Source organism: Gambusia affinis, linkage group LG04 (assembly GCF_019740435.1).
Source record: "Gambusia affinis linkage group LG04, SWU_Gaff_1.0, whole genome shotgun sequence".
Classification (NCBI taxonomy): Eukaryota; Metazoa; Chordata; class Actinopteri; order Cyprinodontiformes; family Poeciliidae; genus Gambusia; species Gambusia affinis.
Genome location: NC_057871.1, coordinates 185,338 through 210,057, shown reverse-complemented (window position 1 = coordinate 210,057; position 24,720 = coordinate 185,338). Strand labels below are relative to the sequence as shown.

The 24,720-nt window shown below is 48.7% G+C and overlaps 2 protein-coding genes and 1 long non-coding RNA gene across 5 annotated transcripts; 1 reads left to right on the top strand and 2 right to left on the bottom strand.

Annotated features, from left to right (window-relative positions):
• Positions 1–17: 17 nt before the first annotated feature.
• On the bottom strand, positions 18–14,073 carry LOC122829987 (calpain-1 catalytic subunit-like). 2 transcript variants are annotated; one of them, XM_044114993.1, is made up of 22 exons: positions 13,878–14,073; positions 13,008–13,248; positions 12,867–12,936; positions 9,683–9,801; positions 9,298–9,431; positions 9,048–9,216; positions 8,851–8,934; positions 6,443–6,528; positions 6,298–6,372; positions 6,064–6,224; positions 5,804–5,973; positions 5,288–5,299; positions 5,000–5,211; positions 4,885–4,924; positions 4,367–4,432; positions 4,238–4,295; positions 3,898–3,962; positions 3,718–3,786; positions 3,537–3,615; positions 3,340–3,453; positions 3,205–3,263; positions 18–2,453 (listed from the first exon to the last, which is right to left on the bottom strand). In XM_044114993.1, the coding sequence occupies exons 1-22, from the start codon at positions 13,973–13,975 to the stop codon at positions 2,427–2,429; spliced, it is 2,208 nt and encodes a 735-aa protein (XP_043970928.1). In that variant the 5' UTR covers positions 13,976–14,073; the 3' UTR covers positions 18–2,426. The 2 variants fall into 2 exon arrangements, with proteins under 2 accessions (XP_043970928.1, XP_043970929.1); XM_044114994.1 differs by lacking the exon at positions 13,878–14,073 and adding an exon at positions 13,426–13,830.
• A 46-nt stretch (positions 14,074–14,119) lies between these two features.
• On the top strand, positions 14,120–15,004 carry LOC122829995. The gene is made up of 2 exons (XR_006370465.1): positions 14,120–14,248; positions 14,776–15,004. It is a non-coding gene; the product is annotated as an uncharacterized LOC122829995 (long non-coding RNA).
• Positions 14,811–24,616, bottom strand: LOC122829988 (calpain-2 catalytic subunit-like). Of its 2 annotated transcripts, none has more exons than XM_044114995.1 (21): positions 24,339–24,616; positions 23,556–23,625; positions 22,628–22,746; positions 22,416–22,549; positions 22,053–22,221; positions 21,844–21,927; positions 21,688–21,773; positions 21,406–21,471; positions 21,161–21,321; positions 20,730–20,899; positions 20,647–20,658; positions 19,167–19,378; positions 18,959–18,995; positions 18,095–18,160; positions 17,967–18,024; positions 17,823–17,887; positions 17,529–17,597; positions 17,365–17,443; positions 15,319–15,435; positions 15,122–15,180; positions 14,811–15,043 (listed from the first exon to the last, which is right to left on the bottom strand). In XM_044114995.1, the coding sequence occupies exons 1-21, from the start codon at positions 24,573–24,575 to the stop codon at positions 15,020–15,022; spliced, it is 2,094 nt and encodes a 697-aa protein (XP_043970930.1). In that variant the 5' UTR covers positions 24,576–24,616; the 3' UTR covers positions 14,811–15,019. The 2 variants fall into 2 exon arrangements, with proteins under 2 accessions (XP_043970930.1, XP_043970931.1); XM_044114996.1 differs by lacking the exon at positions 24,339–24,616 and adding an exon at positions 24,026–24,146.
• Positions 24,617–24,720: the final 104 nt, after the last annotated feature.

Here is a 24,720-nt window from a genome sequence, read left to right as displayed (position 1 = left end):
GTCCATCAGTCAGGATGTTCTGATGAGCCGGGTCAAACCCAGCACTGAGATCCAGGGATGCCAAGACTGAAGTTCTGGACCCATTCCTGTTACGATGTGGATCATCCAGAACTTTTACCAACGGTTCCTGCTCTGTTCCAAGACAGACTGGGACCAGGTTCATTGATACCTGGAGCAGCTTGGATCGAACCCGTTAGTACCCGGGTTCTTTAATATTCAGGCATTAATGTGTTCATTAATACACCTTTTCCTGGTTCAATAATCCGGCAGATCAGAGATTAACAAACATCTTCAGTTGGATTTATCCAGCAGAAATACTTGGACTAGACAGATGAAGAGGCAGATTTTCAGTATGTTTACAGAAGTAAGTTGAGGCAGCTTTGAACAAATTGAATTATTTTATTTTAAAGCTTGTATGTATAAACAGGCTAATGACATTTTATGTAATCCAAAATTAGGAGTTAATATTCCAAACTGAGGATCAAAAATGTTCTCTGATTTAAATGAAAACAAAGTGTTTTATGTGCGAACTGTCAGGATAAGTGGAGATCATCCCATTTCCCCATGCTGGACGTTTCAGTTTGGCAGTAATAATGTATGAAATGACCTGTAAAATAAATCATATAAAGTAACATCTAGACCCAACAGTAGAATCAAACTTCAGTAACGTCAATATTGTTGTGTTTTTATGTTTTGTGTCATGCAAGCTTTGCTTTCATCCTATTACTGTAACTGCAATCAAAGATCACTGATGTGTGTTGGATGGAGCTGCCAGGTGAAAGGTCAGGGAAAGGAGAATCAGAAATGACCTTTAACCTCAGTAAAGGTGATCAGAGTTGAACACTGGCTGCTGACACGTCCAAGGGGCGAGACGGTGCTGATCAGGAGAGATGAACGACCCAAAGAGGAACTGAAACTCCAGGAAACTGAAGGGAAGTTTGCAGGCTAAAGGACTGTGACCCTTGACCTGGCCGGGACAAGAACACAGACGTGACATCATGTCTCCAAAGCAAAGGTGGATCTGAGATCATCTATTCAAGTAGACAGACCATGGAAAAGGCAGACTGTCCTTAGGGAGCTTAAATCGTCGGCTGCAGGAGGAGAGAAGCGGCTCTGGCGTCCAGACGGATCAACGGGCCACGGATCCAGGAAGAGTCTGCAGCAGAGCAGCTGCACATGCAAGAGGAAATTTTCCCAAGATCCAACACCTGCAGCTTTGAATCGGGTCTCTTCCAGCATCCGGGCCCTGAGGTCTTGGCTCCCTGGGGCCCCTCACTCTGTCGGGACAGATCCTATCTCAACAGATGGGGCTGCAGTTTGTGGTCCAGTTCTCCGTCTGTCTTGCAAATTGTTCTCCCAGCGCCCTCAGTGACAGAGGTGAGAGTGAGAGGTGTTGGATTGAAGGTGATTTTCTTATTGTCTCTTTGATTTGATGTTTGCACCCGTTTCCTGCTACTGCTGAACGCCGTATGACCCCCCAACCCTAACCGACCGTTAACGGGTCTGATCTGTGCGGGTTCTGTAACTCGGGTGGCTGGTTAGTACCCGAGCCGACCAGTTCCTAATGATTTTCACCAGAACCCGTGTTCTGGGTTTGGACCTGTAGTGATCTTCTGGTTCTGACCCGGTTTATTGTCTGGATCTGGAATATTTCAGGATAAAAAGCGTTTGATGAACGTGGAGGGAACCGGGCTTTAGGTTCTGATCCAGGAAGTTAAAGTATATAGATAGTCACACGCAGTCAGCTGATGCTTCACTTTATTAAAGCTGTGGGTTCAATAAACCCTGAGCAGGTTCTCACAGGCATAAATACCGAGGAGCTACAGCGCCCTCTATCAGGTCAAACTGGTACAGCAGGAGGGAGGAAGCGCTCAGGAACAGCAGGACTGTTGGTTCTGGGTTAGACGACCCGGTGGAGCCCAGCTGCAGGTCAGTATGAATGAATGAATGAATGAATGTGTGTTCTCAATTTGAGGTGAAACTTTCTTAGATGAACCATTTATGACGTTTTGTTAAATAACTTCTGAAATGAAAGCAGCTGATCATAGTGAATGACTTCTGACTGCAGCTGAACACCAGAACCAGAACCACTTCCGAGAATCCAATGAGAGAATGCTGACGGACGAGCTGTCTCACCTGACCAGGTGAGTCCTCTCAGGTTAAGCTGAGCTTGGTGGATTCATGCATGTTAGTGAAGGTTATGATAATTAGCAGGTAAATACGAATTAATATAATAAATACACTTAAAATCAGACTGAGGCTCAACACTGTAGCCTTGCTGTCATACCCTGTAATTATTCTGTTATTATTATGATTATGGTAGTAACTCTGTAGTAATGTGGACGTTTTGTAGCTCAGTGGAGCAGCAGCATCTTCTCAGTCTGGGTGTTTTGCTCTCATCTGTCCTCTTGAGGGCGCTCTGGGTTTCAGCCACACATGGTCACGAAGAGCCACTGTGGAGAAGAAGCAACAGACAAACAGTGACTGTCAGGCGCCGCCTGGTGGCTGCACTTCCTGTCTGTTGTCATGGAAACGTCAGTTCATTTGAGTCTCACTGGATATCTAGAATCAGTTCATTAGAACGATCCGTTCATCAGATCTCACAGTTCATTTCTACAGAACAGCGCCTCCTCCAGCACAATCTGCGTACTGCATTGTTCAGAACCCGATCCGTTTCCGCCGAAACCAGAACCCGGAAGACCCACCCAGCAGGACGCCGACCTCATCGAAAACTGAGAATGAATCAGTAAGTGAAGTGATTCGCTTCAGTTCGTTCACTCATCGGTTGTGACCGCTTTAAAAAGTTTAAGAAAATGAGAAGTTCATACCATCTTCAAGACAGTAATGTTAAGTAACATTGTCTTTTAATTATATATATATTTGTTTTAAATTACTTATGTAAGTTTCTCATTATTCCAGTAACAAAAAGTATTTTGTGTAACTCACTGCTTAATACGTTAACAGTGAGCTGGTGAAACTAGATGACAAATAAAAGTCTGATACTGGAGAAGTAAGCTCGTAATATTTAAGCTAGCAATATTTGAGCTAGCAATATTTGAGCTAGCAATATTTAAGCTAGCAATATTTAAGCTAGCAATATTTAAGATAACAATATTTAAGCTAACAATATTTGAGCTAGCAATATTTAAGTCCAGAGGACCAGAACCAAACCGTAAAGTAAAAGGACAGAACAGGGTTTGGTACCTCCATGAGGTTCATCTCCACAGTTCCAGTCCCGTCTCTGTCCAGGCCCTGGAAGATTCCTGACCAACAGACTCCAACAGGTCAGTTCAGAACCACATGAACAGAACCAGCTCATGGATCAGGGTGTGGACTTACTGAACATGGTCTCCAGTTTGACCAGGCAGCAGGTGAAGTTGTCGAAGTCGATGATTTCATTGTCGGCGTATCGAGCGATCAACATCTGATACAGCTTGTTGTTCAGTTTGAACCCTGCAGATAGAGCACATCCTGGGTCAGGTCCAGAGAACCAAGCCTGGTCCAACCCAAACTTCTTCCGTGAACATAAAACTCACCGCCGTTTTCCATCGCTAGACGCATCTCGTAAGAGTTCATGCAGCCGGACTTATCCAGATCAAATTCTCTGAAGATCCCCTAGAACACAACATAATCTCCTGAAAACCTAAACTGGACCCAGCAGGTTCTTAATCCTGACCCGTCTGGGTCAGAACCAGCATGACTACTCCACTGACTCACCAGCCACTTCCTAATCTTGTTCCAAAGGATCTGAAACTCCAGCAGACCGAGCCGAGCGCTGCCGTCTTTCTGAGCTCTAGTTAAGGTCTACCTGATCCAGACCCGGTAATGTGTTCTAATACGGCCAGAACCTCGTTCAGGCCAGATCAGAACCGACCCTGTAATTCAGAGGGAGGATACGTCCATAAGGCTGACCATGGCCCGGCAGGACTCCATGCTGAATCCATCTGTCTGCAGGTCTCTGTCTGCACCAACAGACACAAGAAACAAGAAGCAACTTCAGGAAGTGGAACCTGAAACCTACAGGAAGTGGAACCTGAAACCTACAGGAAGTGGAACCTGAAACCTACAGGAAGTGGAACCTGAAACCTACAGAAAGTGAAACCTGAAACCACTTCAGGCCCAGAATGTGTCTGTACACCTGGTAGATACTGCTGGGGGAGCCCTGTTGTGTGGAACCTGATTGGCTGCAGAAACGTGGACGAGCCACCCTACATGTCCAGATTTCATAAAGACTCACGTTTGGAGACGACCCTGTTGAGGACGGTTCTGAGCTCCCGCACTGAGATCTCCATGTCCTGAAGACAGAAAGCAAATAGTGAGCAGGTTTCTGAGCAGCCACTAAAAGAGCCTGAGGATTTGAACTCACGTCTCCGGACAGCTGAGCAAACAAGGACCTGAAGGAGTCGTCAATGTCATTCTCAGAGAGTTCCTCCTGTGAACACCAAGGTAACGCGTTACTGACGTGGGACCAGTTTTCAGTAACCAGTAATCTAACGCATGTCAAATCCAGTACTCAGACTACAGTTACTTATCGAAATCACTTTGCATTACTATTTTCTTTTGTAATTTAATTTCCTCTACGTTAAAATCCTTCTTAGAGTTTTCCAGACAACAGAAACATAAAATTACTAACATTTTTTTGCATAGTAGTAAGCAGTAAAAAATCTTCCATTCAGTTCAACCTCATCAGTGGAGACACATTGTTGACATTATAAAATAGCTGACAACAAGATCAATGTGATTTTCACTGCGTTGTTGTTAGCAGCTGCTGAAAGTAACTAAAATGTTTTAATGTAACTTAGTTACTTTTCAAATACAAGTAATCAGTAATCTGATTAAAGTAACTTTTTCAAAGTAACTGTGCCACCACTGGTCATCTCCCACCTCCTCATCCAGGTTGGCCACCAACACGTCGTCCATGTCCCTGCAGAGATTCACATGAGCATCAATCAGAGAAGACTGAAATCCAGAACCAGACCTTCAGGTTTCTCAGACTCACTCGGTCTCGGACTGTTTCTCAGTGAAAACCCTGAGGACAAAGTCTGCCTCCTTTGAGGGCTCAAACGTAGACGGGACGATCAGGTACTCTCCGGGCGGGAGGCGGAACCGGGAGCTCACCTCCCGCAGGTTGATGAAGCTTTCAGAGCGAGCGCAGGAGGAGCGGCGCAGGAAGAAGTCCTTCTTCATGTGGACACTTGCAGAACCTCGGAACTGCCAGATGAGCGGACGGAGAGCGTCAACGTCGTTCCCAGAGACAGTACATATGAAATAAATGATAAGAACTGACCTCCTTTGGAATCTGTGAATGAGACAGAAAGAAGAAGTCCTGAAACACTCAGAGAGTCAACAGAACGGTCTGTAGTGACGAAAGTGAGTAACCGGACCTCAGTAGATCTTACAGTAGGTGATCGAATCAATCACCAGCAAACACAATGAACCAGATATTCCTGCTGTGTTCCAGCCAGAGGCTGAAGGAGCACCAAGGTACCACAGGAACCAGGTGATGGCCAACCCAACACCAAGGACTTCCTGTCCTGTGGGTAAACCTCCAACTGATCCTGCATGTGCTAAGAAGGTTGATTCTCTCTGACTACACTACATTTGGTGTCTTGAAGCTGATTTGATCAAGAGTTTTCCAGGCTGCTGGAGGGAAAACCAGACCTGGATCCGGAGTTTCTTCACAGTCTACCATTGGAAACAAAAGGTACTCCAACCAGAACCGCTTAGAGCGCTTTGATCAAACTCTAGATCGTTGCCCTGGACAATCCGGTTTGTTAGGGGAGATCTGAATAGCAGCTCTCACCTCATAGATGGCGAAGCCGATGGTGTGCATGTCCTCGCCGTGGCGGCGGAACTGGCGGCGGTCCTTCTGCATCAGAGCCACCAGGAAACTGCAGGCGGCCTGGTCATCCTCAGGGTCATCGTCCTCCTCTAGAAGAGTGATCTTGTACTGAGGGTTGATCCAGAAGGTGTCTGCACATAGGCATCATGGGAAATGAAGTCTTATCACAGATAGATTCATGACAGTGGTGCGGCTGAAAGCTCTAGAGCCTTTATCCTCACTGGGGTGGTTCCTGCAGCCTCCAGCTGTGCTTCCTTTCCTCCAGCTGCCCTCGTACGTCACGGTGGTCCAGAAGCTGGTGGCGTCTTGACTCAGTGCATCTGGAGTCAGGTTGCAAATCTCCAGACGTGAGAATTGATGCAGAAACTCCTGGAAGGACATCCTGACACAGAAGAACATCAATCAGTTGGGACATTCTGGAGTTCAAGGACTTGGACCACCCAGTACCAACCTACCAGAACTCTCCATCCTCCATCTTACACAACATCTCATCCTTTTCTGCAGAATCAATGGCGTTCCACTCTGAGGAGCTGAAACATCAACATTCCCATCAATGATCCAACTCAAACCTCCTGTTCTTCCTTTCTGTGGTGCACTGACCTGTCGCTCCAGGCGCCGGTCCACTCCACCTGACCCCAGGGGTTCCTGATCCGGATCAGACGCTCCTGCCGTCCTCGGTACTCCAGCTGCAGAAGAAACCAGGAGACAACACACATCAGTGAGCTCTGGTCCAGCATCCAGACCAGGAGTCACCGACCTTCTAGAGACTGGGAGCTGCTTCCAGGGTCCAGAGCAACACGAAGGGCTGCTGGTTTGATTCAGACATAAATATTGTTGTCTCAGCCTTTATAACAATATTAATATATGTATATATGATCATATTAATGTTAGGGATTACTGACAATAGTTATCAGTAATAATTGGTTCATTACTATCATGTGATCAGAAGTTCTTAGTTCAGAGTTGTGAGTTTGATTCCCTGTTGGAGATTTTCTGTCTGATTCTAAATTGTCCAAAGTGACTGAGAGTCTGGATTGTTGCAGCTGCAGCTGAACATCTGGAGGCACTGAGAGATTTTCCTTTAAATACAAACAGAAAAGTTATTATTATTTTATTATCCAACCCTCTTTACTATTAACTAAACTGGAGAGAAGAGAAAGTTATTTTGTACCAAAACATTTTGTATGTAGCACATCAGTGTGAGTCTGTGGGGGTCAAAGGTCAGCCAGAGCCTGAATCTGATTGGTCAGTTTATTTTTACTGTGAACTAAAAATGATGAGTGGAGTTTGAATCTCCTGTTGTTCTAAGATCCTGAGTTTTTTACAGTGTTTGGTTCTGTTGGGTCGCCGGTTTATTAGTTTTTTTGTGGTTTGGTGAACTGAACAGTTGACGGGTCGCCTGTTGAAACCAGGAGATGTTGAATAAAAATGTCAGACAGATCAGAAGGTAAAACTATCACTGACCTGCAGGAGAACAACCAGATCTCCATCATGTGAGTGTTGAACAAAACCAACACAAAACTAAACCACTGAAGCAGAACACACTTTGTTTTATTTTAATACAAACGATGTTAAATAATAAAGACATGGAAGTGAAGCCTATAAACCCAGTAGATCCACGTCCAGAGGAGGATGTAGATTCCAGGTCCAGGTGGTGTCAGAGTCCAGAGGAGCAGAAGGTGAAGCAACAATGTTTGATTCATTGGGAACGTTTCCACTAGATTAAATGGTTTAACCCTCAGTTTTAGCTCCACGCTCAGGAAGAGCAGCAGAGGTCAGTTAACTGGTGACCCATCAGCTCTGCAGGTCAGGAAACATCAAAGAAACTCATAAACCGGCGACCCAACAGAACCGACCCAGTAAAAAGCTCCACCGGCATCCAAACGGCTCTTAGAACTACAGGAGGTTCAAACTCTGATCATTCAAATAAACAAAAGTAAACTGACCAATAAGATTTAGGCTTTGGCGTGACCTTTGACCCCCAGACTCAGACGTACAAGATGTTTTGACAAATGAAGCCTAGGCGCAAATTCAATCTAGAAGACTCTTTTAGCCCCACCTGCATCTTCCAGCCGGACCTTCCGGCTCATCACCGTTGATCGCTCAACGCCGGTCCAAGACTCGTCACGTCCAATCACAGTCCAAGCCCCAGCTGATAAGGACCGCCATCCATGGCGTCATGCGCTTTCCAGCTGAGCTCAACCCACCTCCACCCCTTCACCTCCACTCGCTCAGCATCAGGCCACATCCTTCATCGCCTCCACCACCAGTGCCGGGTCCCGGGGGGATGAAGTTCCTCTCAGCATACGGAATGCTCATCCAAGCCCATCGCAAAGTTTGCGATGATCAATGTCCTTAGCTGGGGCCCAGGCGCCAAAGATTTAAATCATATTGTCATTAAACTTTTCTAATGGTTACCCTTTGTCTGTCTGAGTCTCTACAGATTGAAATAAGATGTTTTTATTTCTCCACGATTGTGTTAATTGTAAAGAGAGTTAGATAATAAAACTTTTATAAATTATTCTTTTCTTTTTTTACTCCAAGGAAAATCTTAAGGTAGGCAGAGAGGGAGCAGCCTGCAGGCGCCGCCGCCCTCCGATAAAACCCTGCAGGCGCCGCCGCCCTCCGATAAAACCCTGCAGGCGCCGCCCTCCGATAAAACCCTGCAGGCGCCGCCCTCCGATAAAACCCTGCAGGCGTCTGACCGGTTCTGAACTTTAACCATAGAAAAGAGTTTCATGCATGAAGCAATTTATTTTAAACATTTTTTATAATTTACTTCTTGAAAAAATCTAAATCTAAACAAATGTTATTAATTCAATGTAACAACATTAAATTGAATCATTTCTGTGGCAGTGCTCCCTAAAGACAGTGGCTGTTTTTAGAAGTTGCTCTGCGGGCGACTGACGGTCCCCCCGGGGGCCCGCGGGCCCCGTGTTGGTGGCCCCTGGTCCAGACCGTAGCATCAGGTTTTCTAACCGTGACAGCGAGAGCCGCTATGAGCTCACCTGTCTGACACCAGTCACTGAGTAGGCGTGGCCTTTCACCAGCTTCTTGAAGGTAACAGCCTCCATGTCGAAGGCGCTGGTGATCTGAGGACAGAGCACACTCAGTATCTTCAACTCATTCAGACTTAGTTTGTTTCTCCAAGGAGGCCCAAAGGAGTTCCTGGAGGCTGATTGGAACAAGTGCAGCAGGGACTCACGTCTATGGAGCATCCCAGCAGCGATCCTCTCTCCAGAGCTTTGCCGATGATCCGGTAGAGATCTCTGGGAGCTTTTTTCAGCTCATACATCTCCGCCACGCCTCCAGTAAAGTCCTCAAAACCTTCGGTGGTGCTGCCGCCGGACAAGGCCTCATACGAGCCATTCAGCCTCAGAAAACACAAACGGGGATGGATGGTTGGATGGATGAACAGGTGGATGGACAAATGTATGGCTGGTTCCAGTTCTTACTTGGCGTAGGCCTTCTCCAGCAGGGCGCTCCAGAACTCGCTTCCCTCAGCTGAATGGACGAACAGCAGCTCTCCGTCTTTAACCGGCAGCCGGTCGTCAATCACCACGTCCACCCACTTGCCAAACTGCCAGAACTGAGGACAGACAGACTGAATCCAATCCTGTCTACCAAACTCAGATTTGTAGAATCAGCAGTGAACCTCTGAGACGGCCTAGTCCAAGGATACAGGCCTTCAGGGCCGGTGACCTGCTAATGACTGGATGACGAAGCAGAGACAAACCTGCAGTGCACCGGCCCTACAGGGCTGGAGGAAAGACCAGTAGGAGGAACTAGAACTTCTCCTCCAGGTCAGGGGGCGTGGCCTGCTGGCAGGTAGAATCTCACCTGGAAGTGGAAGATGCCGGCGTACAGGTGGCTGAAGTCCTGGCCATGAGGAACCACCCGATGAAGCAGCTGCTGGTTGAGAGTTAGAGATCCGATAGCAGCCAGCAGCCAGCAGTCGCCTGGAGGAGAGAGTGAGAGCAGTCAGCTGATGCTTCACATGGCCAGGTGAGGCCGTCTGTCGCCCTTAAACCCTCGTACTGCTGCCTCTCACTGACAGGCAGCAACTTGGAGGGGCTTGTGGAAAAGATTTTCAGATAATCAAACATTTAGGGAGAGGGTTCCAGGTCCTGGTTCTGATCCAGTCTAACCAGCCACTGAGCCAGGAGAACCGTCTCATCTCTGCAGCTCCTTCCAGGCTGGAAGCAGGAATTCAAGCCTCATTCTGACTCTGGACGGACGGACGGACCCGTCCACCCATCAGCCTGTGCTCCATGCTGCCTTCAGGTGTCCTCTGTAATCCTGACTTTCTAGATGTTGACTGCCTCAAGCTGCAGGTAAACAGGAAGTGGTTCAAGTAAACAGGAAGTGTCTCCTGCTGGGAAACGGCTGATGCATGATTTATGATTATTGAGAAACATTAATTATTAACCACAACAGTCTGCCTGTTCCCTTGTGAAAGGTTTGTGTTCAGGGGCCGTGGAGGTTCAGGGGCCCCTGAGTTTGGACCAGTGTGTCACCAGGATCGCCCAGCAGGGGGGGCTGAGACGGAAGAGACTGAGGAATTATGGGGCATTTTAAGGAATGTTGATCATATTATTAGTCGCTGAGGGATTTTTATAAAGACTGACTGATTTCAAAAAGAAAACAGTGAAAAAATGTTCTTAGAGCAACAATCTGTTGAAGCAGAAGAGAAAGGCATTCTGAGAAGGAAACTTACTTAACCCTTTCATGCATAGAGGTCTTATGTTACAAAAGCCCACAGACCACTGAAGTGGACACTAATGCATCAGAAAATGCATCAACTACTGGCCATCAGCTGCAAATGCAAGAAATTATTTTTGTTAAATCCAATATGGCCGACTGTCTCTACTCTAGAAATATTGACACCAGATAACCCTAAAAACATTACTACTGATGTGTTTTTCAAATAACAACTTTGTATTTGGAGAAAATTACAATTGATCACCTAGAAAAAATACTAAATAAAACTTTTTTTCTTTTTTTTTTACAAAATATTTTTCCTACCTTTTTTTAATGCCTTAAAAAAGTAAAAATAAAAATTGAAAATACATCCTGGCACAAAGGATCACAATTCCTGCATGAAAGGATTGAAAGGAAAATTAAGTATGAGATAAAAACCGCAAAACAGAAGTAGAAGGAAAGGCGGCAGAAAGAAACTGCTGTTGGATCAGCAGCTGCTTCTTCCTGGTTCTCATAACTAAATGAGTTCAGTTTTTTCTGAGGTTTGATTCTTTTGATTTAGTAACAAGATTTTCACATCTTTCCTCTTTGACTTTTTCTCTGCAGCTGAATCTGTCAAACGCTGCGAGGCTGGAAAAGCCGTCAGGAAATACTCAACGGCTGGCTCCCATGTGATCTTCTTCCACGTGTCACTTCACCAGCAGGGGGCGCCAAGATTTCACTGAGATTTCCATGAGCTGGATTCCGATGGTTTAAAGCAGGGGGCCCAAAGTGGGTCCCTGAGGGAGGGAACCACAACTAGTTTAAAGGGAACCACAACTAGTGATAAAAATAGACCTTATTTGGGAAGTATTAATGTTGGATGTAAAAACAATACAGTAATAATACTGCAGGTTATTTAGTTTTTATACATTTTACTTCAATTTTGTCACAGGAATGTCGCCATGTTGTTCACGCTGCAATGCATTCTGGGTAAATGACGTGTAATCGTCCAACTGCCTGGCTCCTCCAGCTACAACAGTGATGAGTAACGTGATTAAACCTTTTTAATTTGACCCGGAGCGCATTGAAACCGATCAGAACTAGAAATAACAAGAGGTGAAGATGAGGAGCAAACAGGAAGAGGAAGAGTTGGCCGTAGCTGCTGCTGCCTTCAGGTTCATAATGAAACAATGAATGAGACTCACCTCTGGTCACTGTGTGGTCCGGTAAGTACTTCTGTAGCTCTGAATCCGGTTCGGCAAAAAAAGTTTAGGATCCGAACTTTGTCCGGTGTTGGTAGTGGTTCGGTACATTCAGCACCGGTGTTCTAGCTCCGTTAGCATTTCCAGTAGTAATAGCTCCGTTAGCGCCGCTTGCCTTTGACATTTCCCCCGGCGTCTGTCGCGCTGTGTCCGGTTCGGGTGGTGATAACAACCACACCAGACTTTACCACCGACCCGAACCTCCATGGGTCCGATCGGATCGGTGATGTGAGTACCGGAGACAGTATTGCACTGCACTGTAGCTAACTTCCTGCTTTAGGAGCAGTTACATTCTCACTGCCTCCCAACTGCATCAGAGTTCGCTGTTTCAGTCCAGATTGGAATTCATATTTGCATTCACACTCCACAAACGAATCGGACTTTCTAGACTGACAAATTAGAGTAAACGGAGGGCTGCACAGTGGCGCTCTTCCAGTTCAGAAACATGACTGTCTGTCTCTGTGTTGCCCTGCGACACACTGGTGACCCGTCCAGGTGACCCGTCCAGGTGACCCCGCCTCTCACCTGAAACATTCACTGGAGATGGACCAGGAGTTAGAAAATGGATGGATGGTCTAGACGGGGTTGGTGTGAATGCATTCTTAGTTTATACGCAAACAGCAGGGCGGGGCTTCGGTTGCCATGATGCCAACTGGGCCACAGGAGGGGGGATGACGAGGCCCCGCCCCTCGTTTAGGCCCCGCCCCTCAGAGAGCTGCGGCTGTAGCAGCAGGTTGCAGCCACCACTCAGTTTCCTCCTGACTGACTCCTCAGTGACAAGCAGTTCAGCCTCACCGGCAGCTTTCTAACAAACACCGACTGGCCCCGCCCACAGCGGAGGCCCCGCCCACAGAGGCTGCGCGGACAGGTAGCATCTGCCCCATTTCATGCTGGGAACTAAGGACCTTCAACTTAAGGTTCTGACCCGGCTTGGTCTCGCCTCAGTAGAGGAAACCCAACAGGATCAGGACCAGCAAGGTTCTGGACCTGGTCTGGGTTCTGTACACATTGCCAGGTCCAGAACCAGACCAGGTGGCTGAATGAGGGGTAGATGTGGTCAGGTTGGCATGGTAACTCACCCAGCGCCCCCTGGCAGATGTCGGTCCTGGTGGCTCCGCCCACAATGAACCGCGGCTCCGCCGACAGCTCCTGTCCAGCCAATCAGAGAAGAGCTGCGTCACCGACACGTCCTCGATTCCCGGCCCGGTTCCGGTTCTTACCGTAGGCCGGCGCCACTCCACGCCCCGGGTCTTGGTGCTGAGTGGGCCCAGCTCTTTGAAGCCCAGCGAGCCGGGTTCTGCCGGGAAGAGAGGGTCCAGGAAGACGGTTCCGTTCTGCAGGCACTCCTCCCTCAGGGCCCAGAAGTCCTGGTTCTGGTACCGGACCGCCTGCCGGGCCGAGCCCAGACCCTCGGCCCGGTCCCGTTCGTGTTGGATTCGACCCGACACGCTGCTGAACATCCTAAGCAGAACCAGAACCAAACACAGAACCGGGTCAGAACCAGCAGCGGCGCCCCCTGCTGTGTGAAAGAGCCTCTGACACGGAACTGGACCCAGTGGTTCCGGTCAAAGTTCTGGACTGGATGACCCGGACATGAGCTGGACCGGGACAAAGCCTGTTCTACCATCAGCTGATTACCTCGCTGGTTCTGGTTCCAGTTCTGATCAGGAACTAATTAAAGTGGAAATTAACAAATTAATTGGGCCGGACCAGAAGAACCGTCAGGTCCAGTTCAGGGACATGGTCCGAACCAGTAACTTTCTGCTCCTAGTACAACTTAGTGGACCAGAGTTCTTTAACTGGTTCCGGCTGGTTCTGAAGTAGCAGCTCTGGATGTTCTGCTCGAACCGAACCGGGCCGGACCAAACTCTGCTGCTGATTCAATTACACTGACCTAAGAACCGGAACCAGAACCGAGTTCTCCTTCCGAACCTCGCCACCCACAGTAACACCTGTCTGTGCGCGCGCCCGGGACGCTGTGACGAGCACGGCTCTGATTGGTTCAAATGTTTTTCATCAGTTTAGCGGCTGGTCCGGACCAGAACTCCCAGTCCGAACCGGGTCGGACCGCAGCTTGAAGTTTGACCCACCTGCGGTTCTGGTTCCGGCGGCTCGGTGTCGGGATGTCTCTGGGTTCTGCAGTCTGGTTCTGGTTCCAAATGATGCTGAGGATGCTACAGTGCAGCATCGGCCCCGCCCGGCGGGAGGGGCGGGGCTCCGCATGACGTCACAGCGCCACGGAGAGAGAGAGAGAGAAGGGGGTGGGGGGTAAGAAAGCGCCCCCTGCAGGAGGACAGCGATCCAAACCGAACATCTGGTTCTGGTTCTGACTCAGAAGGCGGGTTCTGGTCCAAAATCATCAGATCAGAACCGGCTGAGATGAAAAAGAACATTCTGGAAACGCGAACAGAACCGCCCTCAGGCTCGGGAGGAGGATCTAACTGGGTCACAACCGGTTCTGGTTAGTTTGCAGGTTCCAACCGGGTCAGAACCTGTTTGTGATTTTTAAGAGTAATAAGGTGTATTTACATATTTAATGTATGAACTTTGAGCTTTATTTTGTGTTCTGGTAAATAGTTTTATTGTGAAAGTTCAGAACTTCCTGTTGGCCAATGAAAGTGAAGCTGCAGAAAAGTGATTAGAAATTATTTCTTTATTTTCTACAGTACTGTTTACTGTAAACGTCATGGAAACAGGATTATATTTATTATATTATATCTATTATATTAGTTTTATTATGTTTATTATATTTGTTTTATTATGTTTATTATATTTGTTTTATTATGTTTATTATATTTGTTTTATTATGTTTATTATATTTGTTTTATTATGTTTATTATATTTGTTTTATTATGTTTATTATATTATATCTATTATATTTGTTTTATTATGTTTATTATATTTGTTTTATTATGTTTATTATATTTGTTTTATTATGTTTATTATATTTGTTTTATTATGTTTATTATATTCCATTTCTGATTCCAGGTTCTTCATGTCTTTCAAATGAAACAGACTCTGAGTGCGTTCGCCATGGAAACACTTTAATGATCCGGTAAAGAGCAGCCGGCAGATAAAAGCCTGACTAACAGGTTCTGTGTGGCGCCGGTCCAAATGGACCTGCAGAGCAGAAGGTTCAGGGCCAGTCGGCTGGTGGAGGAGAGGTTACAATAGGAGAGAGAGAAGCTGCAGCTGGAAACGCCCTGATGGCGTGAAGCAGAGCGGTTCTGGTTCAGATCATGGTGAAGTTCAACCACTGCAAGACAAACACAGAGGATCACTTCCTGAACTCTGATAATAAACTACTAAAAACGGAGTCAGCCTCCTGCCTCACCTGGTTCAGGTCGAGCTCGATGGAGCCGCTCTGGTGGGCGTCCAGCTTCCTGAAGATCCCTGAGGAAAAAGACGGAGGTTAGCGTCTCTGCTCGGCTGAAAACAGATAGATTTTTAACCACTCTGGAAGTGGAACAACAGTGATGTGTGTTCAGGTTTCCAGGTGTTCTCGTTCGCGCCGTTGGTCATCAGACTCACTGAACATCATCTCCAGCCTCATCAGACACGCCACAAAGTTGTCGAAGTCGATGGTCATGTCCGGGTCCGAGTACCGGGCCACCAGCTGCTGGTAGATGGTGTTGTTGAGGGAGAAACCTTCAGAAGGACCAGGAAGCAGTTAGCTAGCAGCATGCTAACTCAATGCTAACAGGACGCTAGCATAACGAGTTGACAACTGAACAACAGGAGAAAATAATCCAGTTTTAAAATGAGATGATGGAGTTAAAGGTAAAGTTTAATGTCCAGATTTATGATGGTTAAACTGGAACAACTGGTGAAACTAATTGGGCTAGCTTCAAATGTAGCGCCAACAGGACACATTAAGGCCGGTTGGAGGTTGTCTAACAACTTCCTGTTGGACCTGGCTGGACCGCAGAGACGGGTCAACGGTTCTGTCGGCCCAGCAAATGAAACCAGTGATACTACAGGCCACGCCTCCTGCTGAGGAAAGGAGGGAATCACCATGGCAACCACTGACTTCCTGATTCTTCTTCCATCATGGCCACCACAGTAATCCCAGATTAGAACTTCTTGAGTTCCAGAACCGGGTTGGTTCTGCAGAATTTAGTTCATACAGTTCAGAAGTATCTGGAGTCCAAACAGGAAAGTCATTTCACTGGCCTTTCAAAATAAAGATAAATTAAATTAAACAGACAGAAACCCATTTAAAATGATCTAAATAAAGCAGAAGCAGGTTCTGAAGCAGGTTCTGGATCCTTACATGGTCTTTATTTCTGGAAACATCTGTAAAACAGAACCAGCCTGAGTCTGACTCACTGTTAGCTGATCAGAACCTGAACAGAACCCAGCTTCATGTTGAAAGACACACAGATGAAGGACAGTTTGAACCAGAACCAGAACCAGACGTACCATCGCCATCAGCAGGATGAGCAGCAGAAAACAGAAACACACGTTAGAGACAAACACTGCAGAAGAAGAAGTTAGAGATAAACAGGAAGTTCTCCTCAGTTCACACACACACACACACACACACACACACACAGCAGCACCTCGGGCTGGATGCCCGGACCGTGACTCATCCCGACCTCAGAGTGGCGCCGCCTGGCCCAGGAATGTCAGGGGGAGTGGCCCCTCCCACCCAGCCGGGGTTTTTCCACAGAGGGAACTCTGACTCCACCCACTAACAGCTGATTGGCTGTTTGCCTCCATCCTGGAAGCGATTCCATCAGAGGCACAAACTGCAGATGTTGGAAGCAGATAGACGTCAGAGACACAGAGACATCTGTCCATCTGTCCATCTGTCCACTCCGGGCCTCCTGCAGCTTTTCCGTGTGTCCCTGGTCCAACACACCTCAGAGCAGGCTGATGACCTCATGACCTCATGATGTCACTCAGGTGTTGCAGCAGGTTCTCTAAAGCCTCCAGGACTGGAGCTGCTCTGACCTCGACGGTTTTTCAGGAATCAAAGAGTCAGAAAATCAGAAATCACGTTTCTCCTGTTTCAGTTTCGGATACGAAATCCAGATTATAATCCCACTTAATCTGACTAGTGAAGAGGTTTCTACCAGAACCCAGCTGCAGGTTCTGCTGGTTCTGTTGGGTCCAGCAGTAGCATGGTAGATTAGCAGATTAAATCTTTGCTGACGGTTCGGCTGGCCGCTTCACTCCGGCTGATTCTGGTTCCGATTTTGGACCCGATCTGATAATCCCACATGTTCTCAGATTATGGTGACGGTTTCCTGCAGCTTGTTTAGAGCGACCCGATTCGCTCCAAACTGTCATTGGATCGACTCGGCCCGACCTGCCGACAGTGTTGCATTATGGGGCAGGAGAGGAGGAAGCTGGTCACAGCGAGACGGGAAAACTCAGCATCCTCATGGCGCTGTCCCATCATGCACTGCAGCAGCAAACGGGTCAGAGGCAGAACCAAAACCAAGAGCTGATCCGTCTGCCAGTGGCACCAAACATCAAACTGACACGGTTAAAGCTGGCAGCGCCGCTGCAGCAGGCAGGAAGCAGAAAGGCAGCAGGCAGGAAGTTTCCCCTCTGACCGCAGCGACTCACCTGCGTCCTTGAAGGCCACCCTCATCTCCGGAGTGCTCATGGTTCCAGAGTTATCCGAGTCGATCTGCTTGTAGATCGACTGCAGGAACAGCAAACTCTGAGATTTCCCACAAGTTTTCCCACAAGAAAACAGCGGGTGTCACAGGTCAAAGGTCACGGCTCACCAGGTATTTCTGCACCTTCTTCCACAGCGTGGCGAACTCCCCGATGCCCAGCTTGCCGTTCCCGCTGTCCTGTTGCAGGTTAAAGGTCACTCACAGATGTTGGACAGGTGGGACCGATGACCAATCAACTGGCTGATCAGCTGACCAATCACAGATCATCTAAACACATTTAAACTGGTTGGGTCCAGAGATCCAGAACCAGAACCTCCTCACAACCCTCACAGGCTCCGCCCCTCCTAAGCCCCGCCCGCATGTTCTGCCCTGATGCTCCGCCCCTCAGGCGGTGAAGGATACGTCCATCAGGTTGACCATGACCCTGCAGGTCTCCAGGCTGAATCCGTCTGTTTTGATGTCAGTTCCTGTTAAAACAGCAAACAGGAAGTCATGTCTGCGGCCGCTACAGCGCAGCGTGTTGAACGTGGCGAAGCGTCGGCTCACGTTTGGCTACGATCTTGTTCATGATGGTCTGGAGCTCGTAGGCGGAGATTTCCATGTCCTGAAACAGAAGCAGCCAATCAGCAGGGAGGAAGCAGCCGCTGGGCGGGGCCAGCCACGGCGACACTTACGCCTCCCGCGAGTTTAGTGAACAGGTTCCTGAACCCGGAGTCCACCTCGCTGTCCGACACCGTCTCCTAGACACAGTCACCATGGCAACAGTCAGAGCATCACAACAAACCAAATGGATAACGGTGCAAAGATCGGGGCTATCATGGTACCAACTGGTACCAGCAACATCAGCCAGTATTAATGTTCCTGTTTCCACTGGTTTTAAATTCAAAAGAAACAATTCTATCATTATTACAAGTTTTTGTAAATAATAAAACATGATCTAAACCAGAATTGCTACAAAATATTTTATAGATTTGATTTTATTATAATGTTTAAAACAAGTCTAGAATGACTGCAGTTTCACAGCAGAATGCAGAAATACACAAATATGCTGCAAGCGAGGCAGACGTCCATTCCCAGTGAGGCCAGTGTCCTGCAGTCTTCTGGACAACACTGAGATGGACTTTATATGTTGTGGAATATCATTCCATACTTTGGGATAAAGATAGGAAAAGGTTTAAAGGCTGGTGGTCGTTTGTAGATGCAGAGGAACCGACATTTCCATATTGAGTTCAAAGAGCTGTACAAGCCTGAATGATCAGGAAATACTATTTAAAATGTAATAATCTACATTTCAAACTTTGCCAGCCAGGGTTCATAGGTCAGAATGGTGCCAGGTACTTTCCGTTTCACCAGGTTAGGGCGCAGCATCATAACTGTACACCAACATATTTTAACACAACTTTAGAGGCTAAAATGTTCAAAGTTAAATACATGCTACAGCTGCTAACCAACGACTACACCTGGAAGCTAACAGCTGTAACACTTTCACTAGCAGCTGGAATGCACTAGCAACCAGATGTGGGCGGATCATCACTCACGTCACTGAGGTCGGCGCTGACCGGGTCGTCACAGGGCCTGAAACAGAACAAACGGCTCTGATCACGATCTTCCCCTCCTCTCCACCTTCCACAGAACAGAACCGGGATTCTGGACTGAAGGAAGTCTCTGAGGAACCTCACACAGAGTCTACAGCAGGGGGACACGTCAGACGGAGAACCCAAGATGTTCCGGTCCAGCAGAACTTACATGGTCTCGGTCTGCTTCTCGGAGAACACTCGGATGCAGAAGTCTCCGTTTTGGTGAGGGTCAAAGGTGGACGGGACAACCAGGTACTCTCCAGGTGGCAGCTTGAAGCGGGAGCTCACCTCCCGCAGGTTGATGAAGGTTTCTGACCTCGCCGTCTGAGCGTGGGTCAGGAAGAAGTTCTTGTCCAGGTGGACCTCCCTCTGTCCATGGAACTGCAGATAGACAGCCAATCAGGAAAGCTCTTAAAGTCACCTGTGCCTGTTCAGGAGCGGCATTCAGAAATGAGCTAATGAAGGCAAGAACGTCCATGAAGACCTTCAGGAGGATCTGCAGACTCATCCCAATGAGAGTTCAATGGTCCTTACCAAGCTCCGCCCACAACCATCTAGAAAATCCCAGGTGGCCGCAAGTCTCACAAACAGCCTGGCGGCGTGTTGTTTCTATGGAAACATGGCGTCTTGCACTTGGACTGATTCTCTGCTGTGTATTTCTGACTCCATTAGTGCTTCATTTCTACTGGATTTTCACAATATATCAGCTACTACAATGGACAGAGGAACTAACAAGTTCATGTCATCGTTTTGGATGAGATCAAAGTGTTTGAGCCTCAGATGCCGCCAACATTGTGACGTCACAGCAAAATGCTTTCGCTCCAGGAGGAAAACGATCCTCAAACCCTCAGCATCAATATAGCTGAGGACAAGATCACTGATGACTGTTGTTCTTTAAGGCTGGGTGAGTCGGACATTCATCGATTTGTTGGCTTTTGAAATCAGTGGGTGATTCCTGTGGTTTGTTGGCAAATGTCTGAGTGTGTCCAGGCCTGATACTCTGTACTTGGTGCTAGAGAGGCTAAAATAAAATCTTCAGTGTGAGTCAGATACACGTTGCATATTGATCTGTTTAGCTAACATAAGACTGTAGCAGACAGGCTACAAGGTGTAGAAGTTGTATCAGTGCTGCTTTATGCTGTACTTAGCTAACAGGAAGCTGTTTGTGAGACGGCCAATCACGTGACCACGTAGAACGGGCATCAGCCAATGAAAAGCGGCCCCTCTGGTAAGGTCCATAACCTGAAGACCTTCTAGGAGGACTTCAGAGAGACACATAGATCGGAGCTGAAACCAACCTTCTGTGATCTCATCAGGTTTCACTGAAAATAGACTCTAAAACCAGGAAGTGATGCTTTCTAACAAAGAGAAACCTTGTGTTTGGCTAAGATGTTAATAGTTTCCTTTTGGATCAGGACAGGGAATTCCCTCCCTTCCTGTAGCCTAATTAGGCTCCGCCCATCAGCCGTTAGCTTACAGGCCAGGTTGAGTCATCAACAATGCTGTTTGCCTTTCCAGGAAACAACCCTGATATTACCAGTGAAACACGTCTATCAGGCTGTAAGGCCAACCCTGGTCAGGGAGAACCTGAACTGAGTCGCTTCCAGCCAGCAGGTTTCCATGTTTCTAAGGCTTCCAGGTAGACTCACCTGCGGGGGAACCTGGAGGAACAAAGGAGAGTTAGATCCTGGACTCGTGCTGGGATCTGAAGCTGGAATCAAAGGTTTCAGACCTCATAGATGGCAAAGCCAATGGTGTGCATGTCCTCGCCTTGTTGGCGCAGCTTCCTGCGGTTCTTCTGGATCAGACCGACCACAAAGCTGCAGCCCACCTCACCGTCATCAGGGTCATCATCTTCCTCATCCAGCTTGATCACAAACTGAGGGTTTGTCCAGAACGTGTCTGAGGAGAAAAACCAGCCGACATGAATCGTCCTCTGGTTCCCTCTGACTCAATAAAACCCAGTGGGTCATGACAGTCATTGCTCCCATTAGAACCTGTCCTGAGCAGTTCTGGTTCTGGTTCTGGTCCAGTCATGTGCTTCGGGCAGGACGCTGATCTTTTTCTATGATCCAGATTCATATCAGTTCTTAAGGGAACAGTCAGGACCATCTGGTCCATCAGTACCACAAGAGGTCTGTAGTGGTGCGTGTGTGTACTAACGGGGGTGATTCCGGCATCCTCCAGCCGTGGAGCCTCTCCTCCAGGTGCCGTCAAACTTGCTGACGCTCCAGTGTTTGACGGAGTCGTCCTCTATCGTATCTGGAGTAAGAGTGCACACCTCGATTCGGGAGTAGTGACGCTGGAAGTCACTGAACGACATCCTGCAGAGACAGCAACAGAGACGTGATCTCATTCCATCCTCAGGTCAGTTCATGAATGTCACTGGGACATTCTCTCTGTCCTACCAGAACTCTCCGTCCTCTGAGTTGGCGTGAGGACAGTCCCCCTGGACCTGGCTCCACTCAGAAGACCTGCATAGAAAGAGATGCTGCTGTTAGACACTCAGCTGCAGGACCAAAGACTGACAAGTTGGTTGATGGTCAGGCTCCTGCGTCTGTCCTGAAACCAGTTAGACCAGTTACCTTCTGTCCAGATCAACTGGTTCTTTAGTTCTTGATCATCTGAACTCATTTTGAAGACAACACCTGCTGGTTTTAGAATCTCAAAGTCTGTTTCTGGTTGCTTACCCATCGCTCCATGCTCCGGTCCACTCCACCTGACCCCAGGGGTTCCTCATTCTAACCAGCTTCTCCTGACGCCCGCGGTAGTTCACCTGCAACCAGAACATATAGTTTTCTCCTGTTTCTGCTTGATGGAATCTCCATTCCACGACTTCAGTCTACCTCCACGGCCCCCGTCAATGAGTAGGCGTGGCCTTTCACCAGCTTCTGTCGAGTGACCGCCTCTGAGTCTGCAGCACTTGTGATCTGCAGCAACACCAAGAAAATCATCATGCCAGGGTTCAACTGAAGAGAGCTGATGCTCTGCTGACAGGATGTCAACCCTCAGGAGCCCTCGAGGTGGTTCACAGTGGGAGTGACAGTGAACTCACGTCGATGGAGCAGCCCAGCAGAGCGCCGGCCTCCAGCGCCTTCTTGATGATCTGGAACAGGTTGGATGGTGGCCGGTTGAGGTCATAGTTCTCTGCTATGCCTCCGGTGAAGTCCTCGAAGCCCTCAGTGGTGGAGCCACCAGACAGGGCTTCGTAGCAGCCATTCACCCTGCAGGAGCAGCAGTAAAGTCACGGGTTGACACCATGTCATATAAGGTTTCATTCCTTCAGTTGTTTCTATGCAGAAGACAGAAGAAGGACTCAGCCAGGAGGACAACCCCCCAGCAGATGCCTGTGGATCCAAACTCCTCCCATCCGCTCCAGTAGAACCAGTTGTGTTCTATCAGTTCTGGGTGCTCTTACTTGGCATAGGCCTTCTCCAACAGGGCGCTCCAGAACTCCTGACCTTCTGCCGAGTGGACGAACAGCAGCTCCCCGTCTTTAACCGGAAGCCTGTCATCAATCACCACATCCACCCACTCCCCAAACTGCCAAAACTGAGGACACACAGGAAGACCTCTGAGACACAACACAAACTTCCTATGATGGCGGAAGAAGCCAAACACCTGAAATACCTGGAAGTGGAAGATTCCTGCATAGTTGTCTCCAAACCCCTGGTCTGTGGGAACGACTCGCGCCATCACAAACTCGTTCATGGTCAGAGAGGCAATGGCAGCCAGCAGCCAGCAGTCACCTGGACAGAAAGGAGACCATACCTCACTGCTGCCCCCTACAGGAAGTGCACACCCCTCACATCCAGCCAGGCTCTCTGTCCCCCCCTGCTGGCCCCCGGCTTTCATGGTTTCTGATTTGGGAGTCGACTTGAAGCCGGTTCTGTTCTGGATCAGAACCTGCCTGTCGGCGATGCAATCAGTTCTGATGGGTTTATAGTTTATAGTTTATAGTTTTTCTCAGAGCTTCTCCCAAACAGCGCCATCACTCCTGGCCAATCAGAGCAGGAAGAGCTTCTTAAAGAGACAGGAGGACGGTTTCCATCAGGCTCCCATCATGTTTGTTCTGGTCCAGCTCCACAGAGACCAGTTTGGGAGAGGTCTCACTCTGCAGGGAATTCCTGCTGCAGCTTGTGGGACCAGATCTCTGGTTGTACAAGCTGTGGCGCTGCGGTTTCTGGCTGCAGCGTGAGTCACTGAGCGCGTGACACGATGCGTCCTGATTGGCCGACCGCGCTCCTCTCATACTGCTTCTCTTCCTGTGCGGCTGATGATGCTGAGTCCACCCCGTAACCTGCAGCCACTGGCTGCTCTCTGGACCCGGGCCGGGTCGGATCAGAACCAAAGCAGAACCATCTTTGTCAGATGGGAATGGCCGGGTAAAATCGGACTCTCCAGAACCTGGTGGAGCTTCTGCTGGTTGGATCTGGTTTCCCCTGCAAAGTTGCTGGTTTGGTTCTGTGGACCCATGGCCCGGTTCTACATGACTGGACCAAGCAGAGGAATCTGTGACATTTGACCTCTGTATTCAGGGCCAGTGTGGAAAACTCACCCAGCGCTCCCTGACAGATGTCGGTTCTGGTGGCACCGCCCACGATGAATTCTGGCTTTGAGACCAGCTCCTGCAGGAGGACAGAACCGGGTCAGACTGACAGAACCGGGTCAGACTGACAGAACCGGGTCAGACTGACAGAATCGGGTCAGACAGGTGGACAGAACCGCGTCAGACAGATGGACAGAACCGGGTCAGAGCTGCCCTGATCTGGACCAATCAGAGCAGAGCTGCTCCTCTCGGTTCAAACTTTAATAAACTTCTGATCAAATCATTTTCCAGATATTACGGAATGAATCTGAAGGACTCATCTGGACCAGACTGGATCGGTTCTGAAAGCCGGACCGGGTGAGTCTCTTAATGACTGCCAGCTGCTTCCAAATGGACCCGAACAGAACCAGTAACCTGCTGCTGCAGGTTGATAGTTCTGGACGGTTCAGTACGACCCAGTTCTCCATGTCTCTACAGACCTGAGAGGTTCCGGTTCTGGATCAGATAGCTCACAGGACCACCTGGAACTGCTGCTGACCCAGGTGTGTCTATCGGACCCGGTTCTGGTTCTGTCCGACTTCCTGCTCAGAGTCTCTTTGGGGTTCCGGTCCAATCCGGAGAAAAACCCTCGGAGTTCATGTCTTCCCATTTTCTCTGCGGCAGGTCCGGAACCAGAACCAGAACCCGGAGCCAGTCGGATGGTTCGGTCGGATTCGGTTCAGGGAGGTTCCGGCCCCACCCCTCTTCTCACTCCCGGATTCTCCATCCGCCCCGGTTCGGCTCGGTTCTTACCGTGGGCCTCTTCCAGGTGACTCCGCGGGTCTTGGAGGAGTTCCGACCCAGTTCTTTGAAGCCCAGAGATTCGGGTTCGGCCGGGAAGGTGGGGTCGCAGAAGAGCTGCCCGGAGGAGCGGCACTGCGCGCGCAGGGCCTCGAAGTTCTGGTTCAGGTACCGAATCGCGTTGGAGTTGGTTCCGAACCCCGCGGCCAGGGCCCGCTTCTTGGCCAGAGTGGAGGCGACTCCGGACATGATGGCGCTGAACAGAACAGAACCGAACCGGATCGCAACTAAGCGGAAAAAGTTTTGCTGCTGTACTCGGAGTCTGAGTCAGAGTGAGACCTCCTCCCTGAGAGGAGGAGCCTATCTCTGCTGCTCACTGGCTGCCAAAACAGCC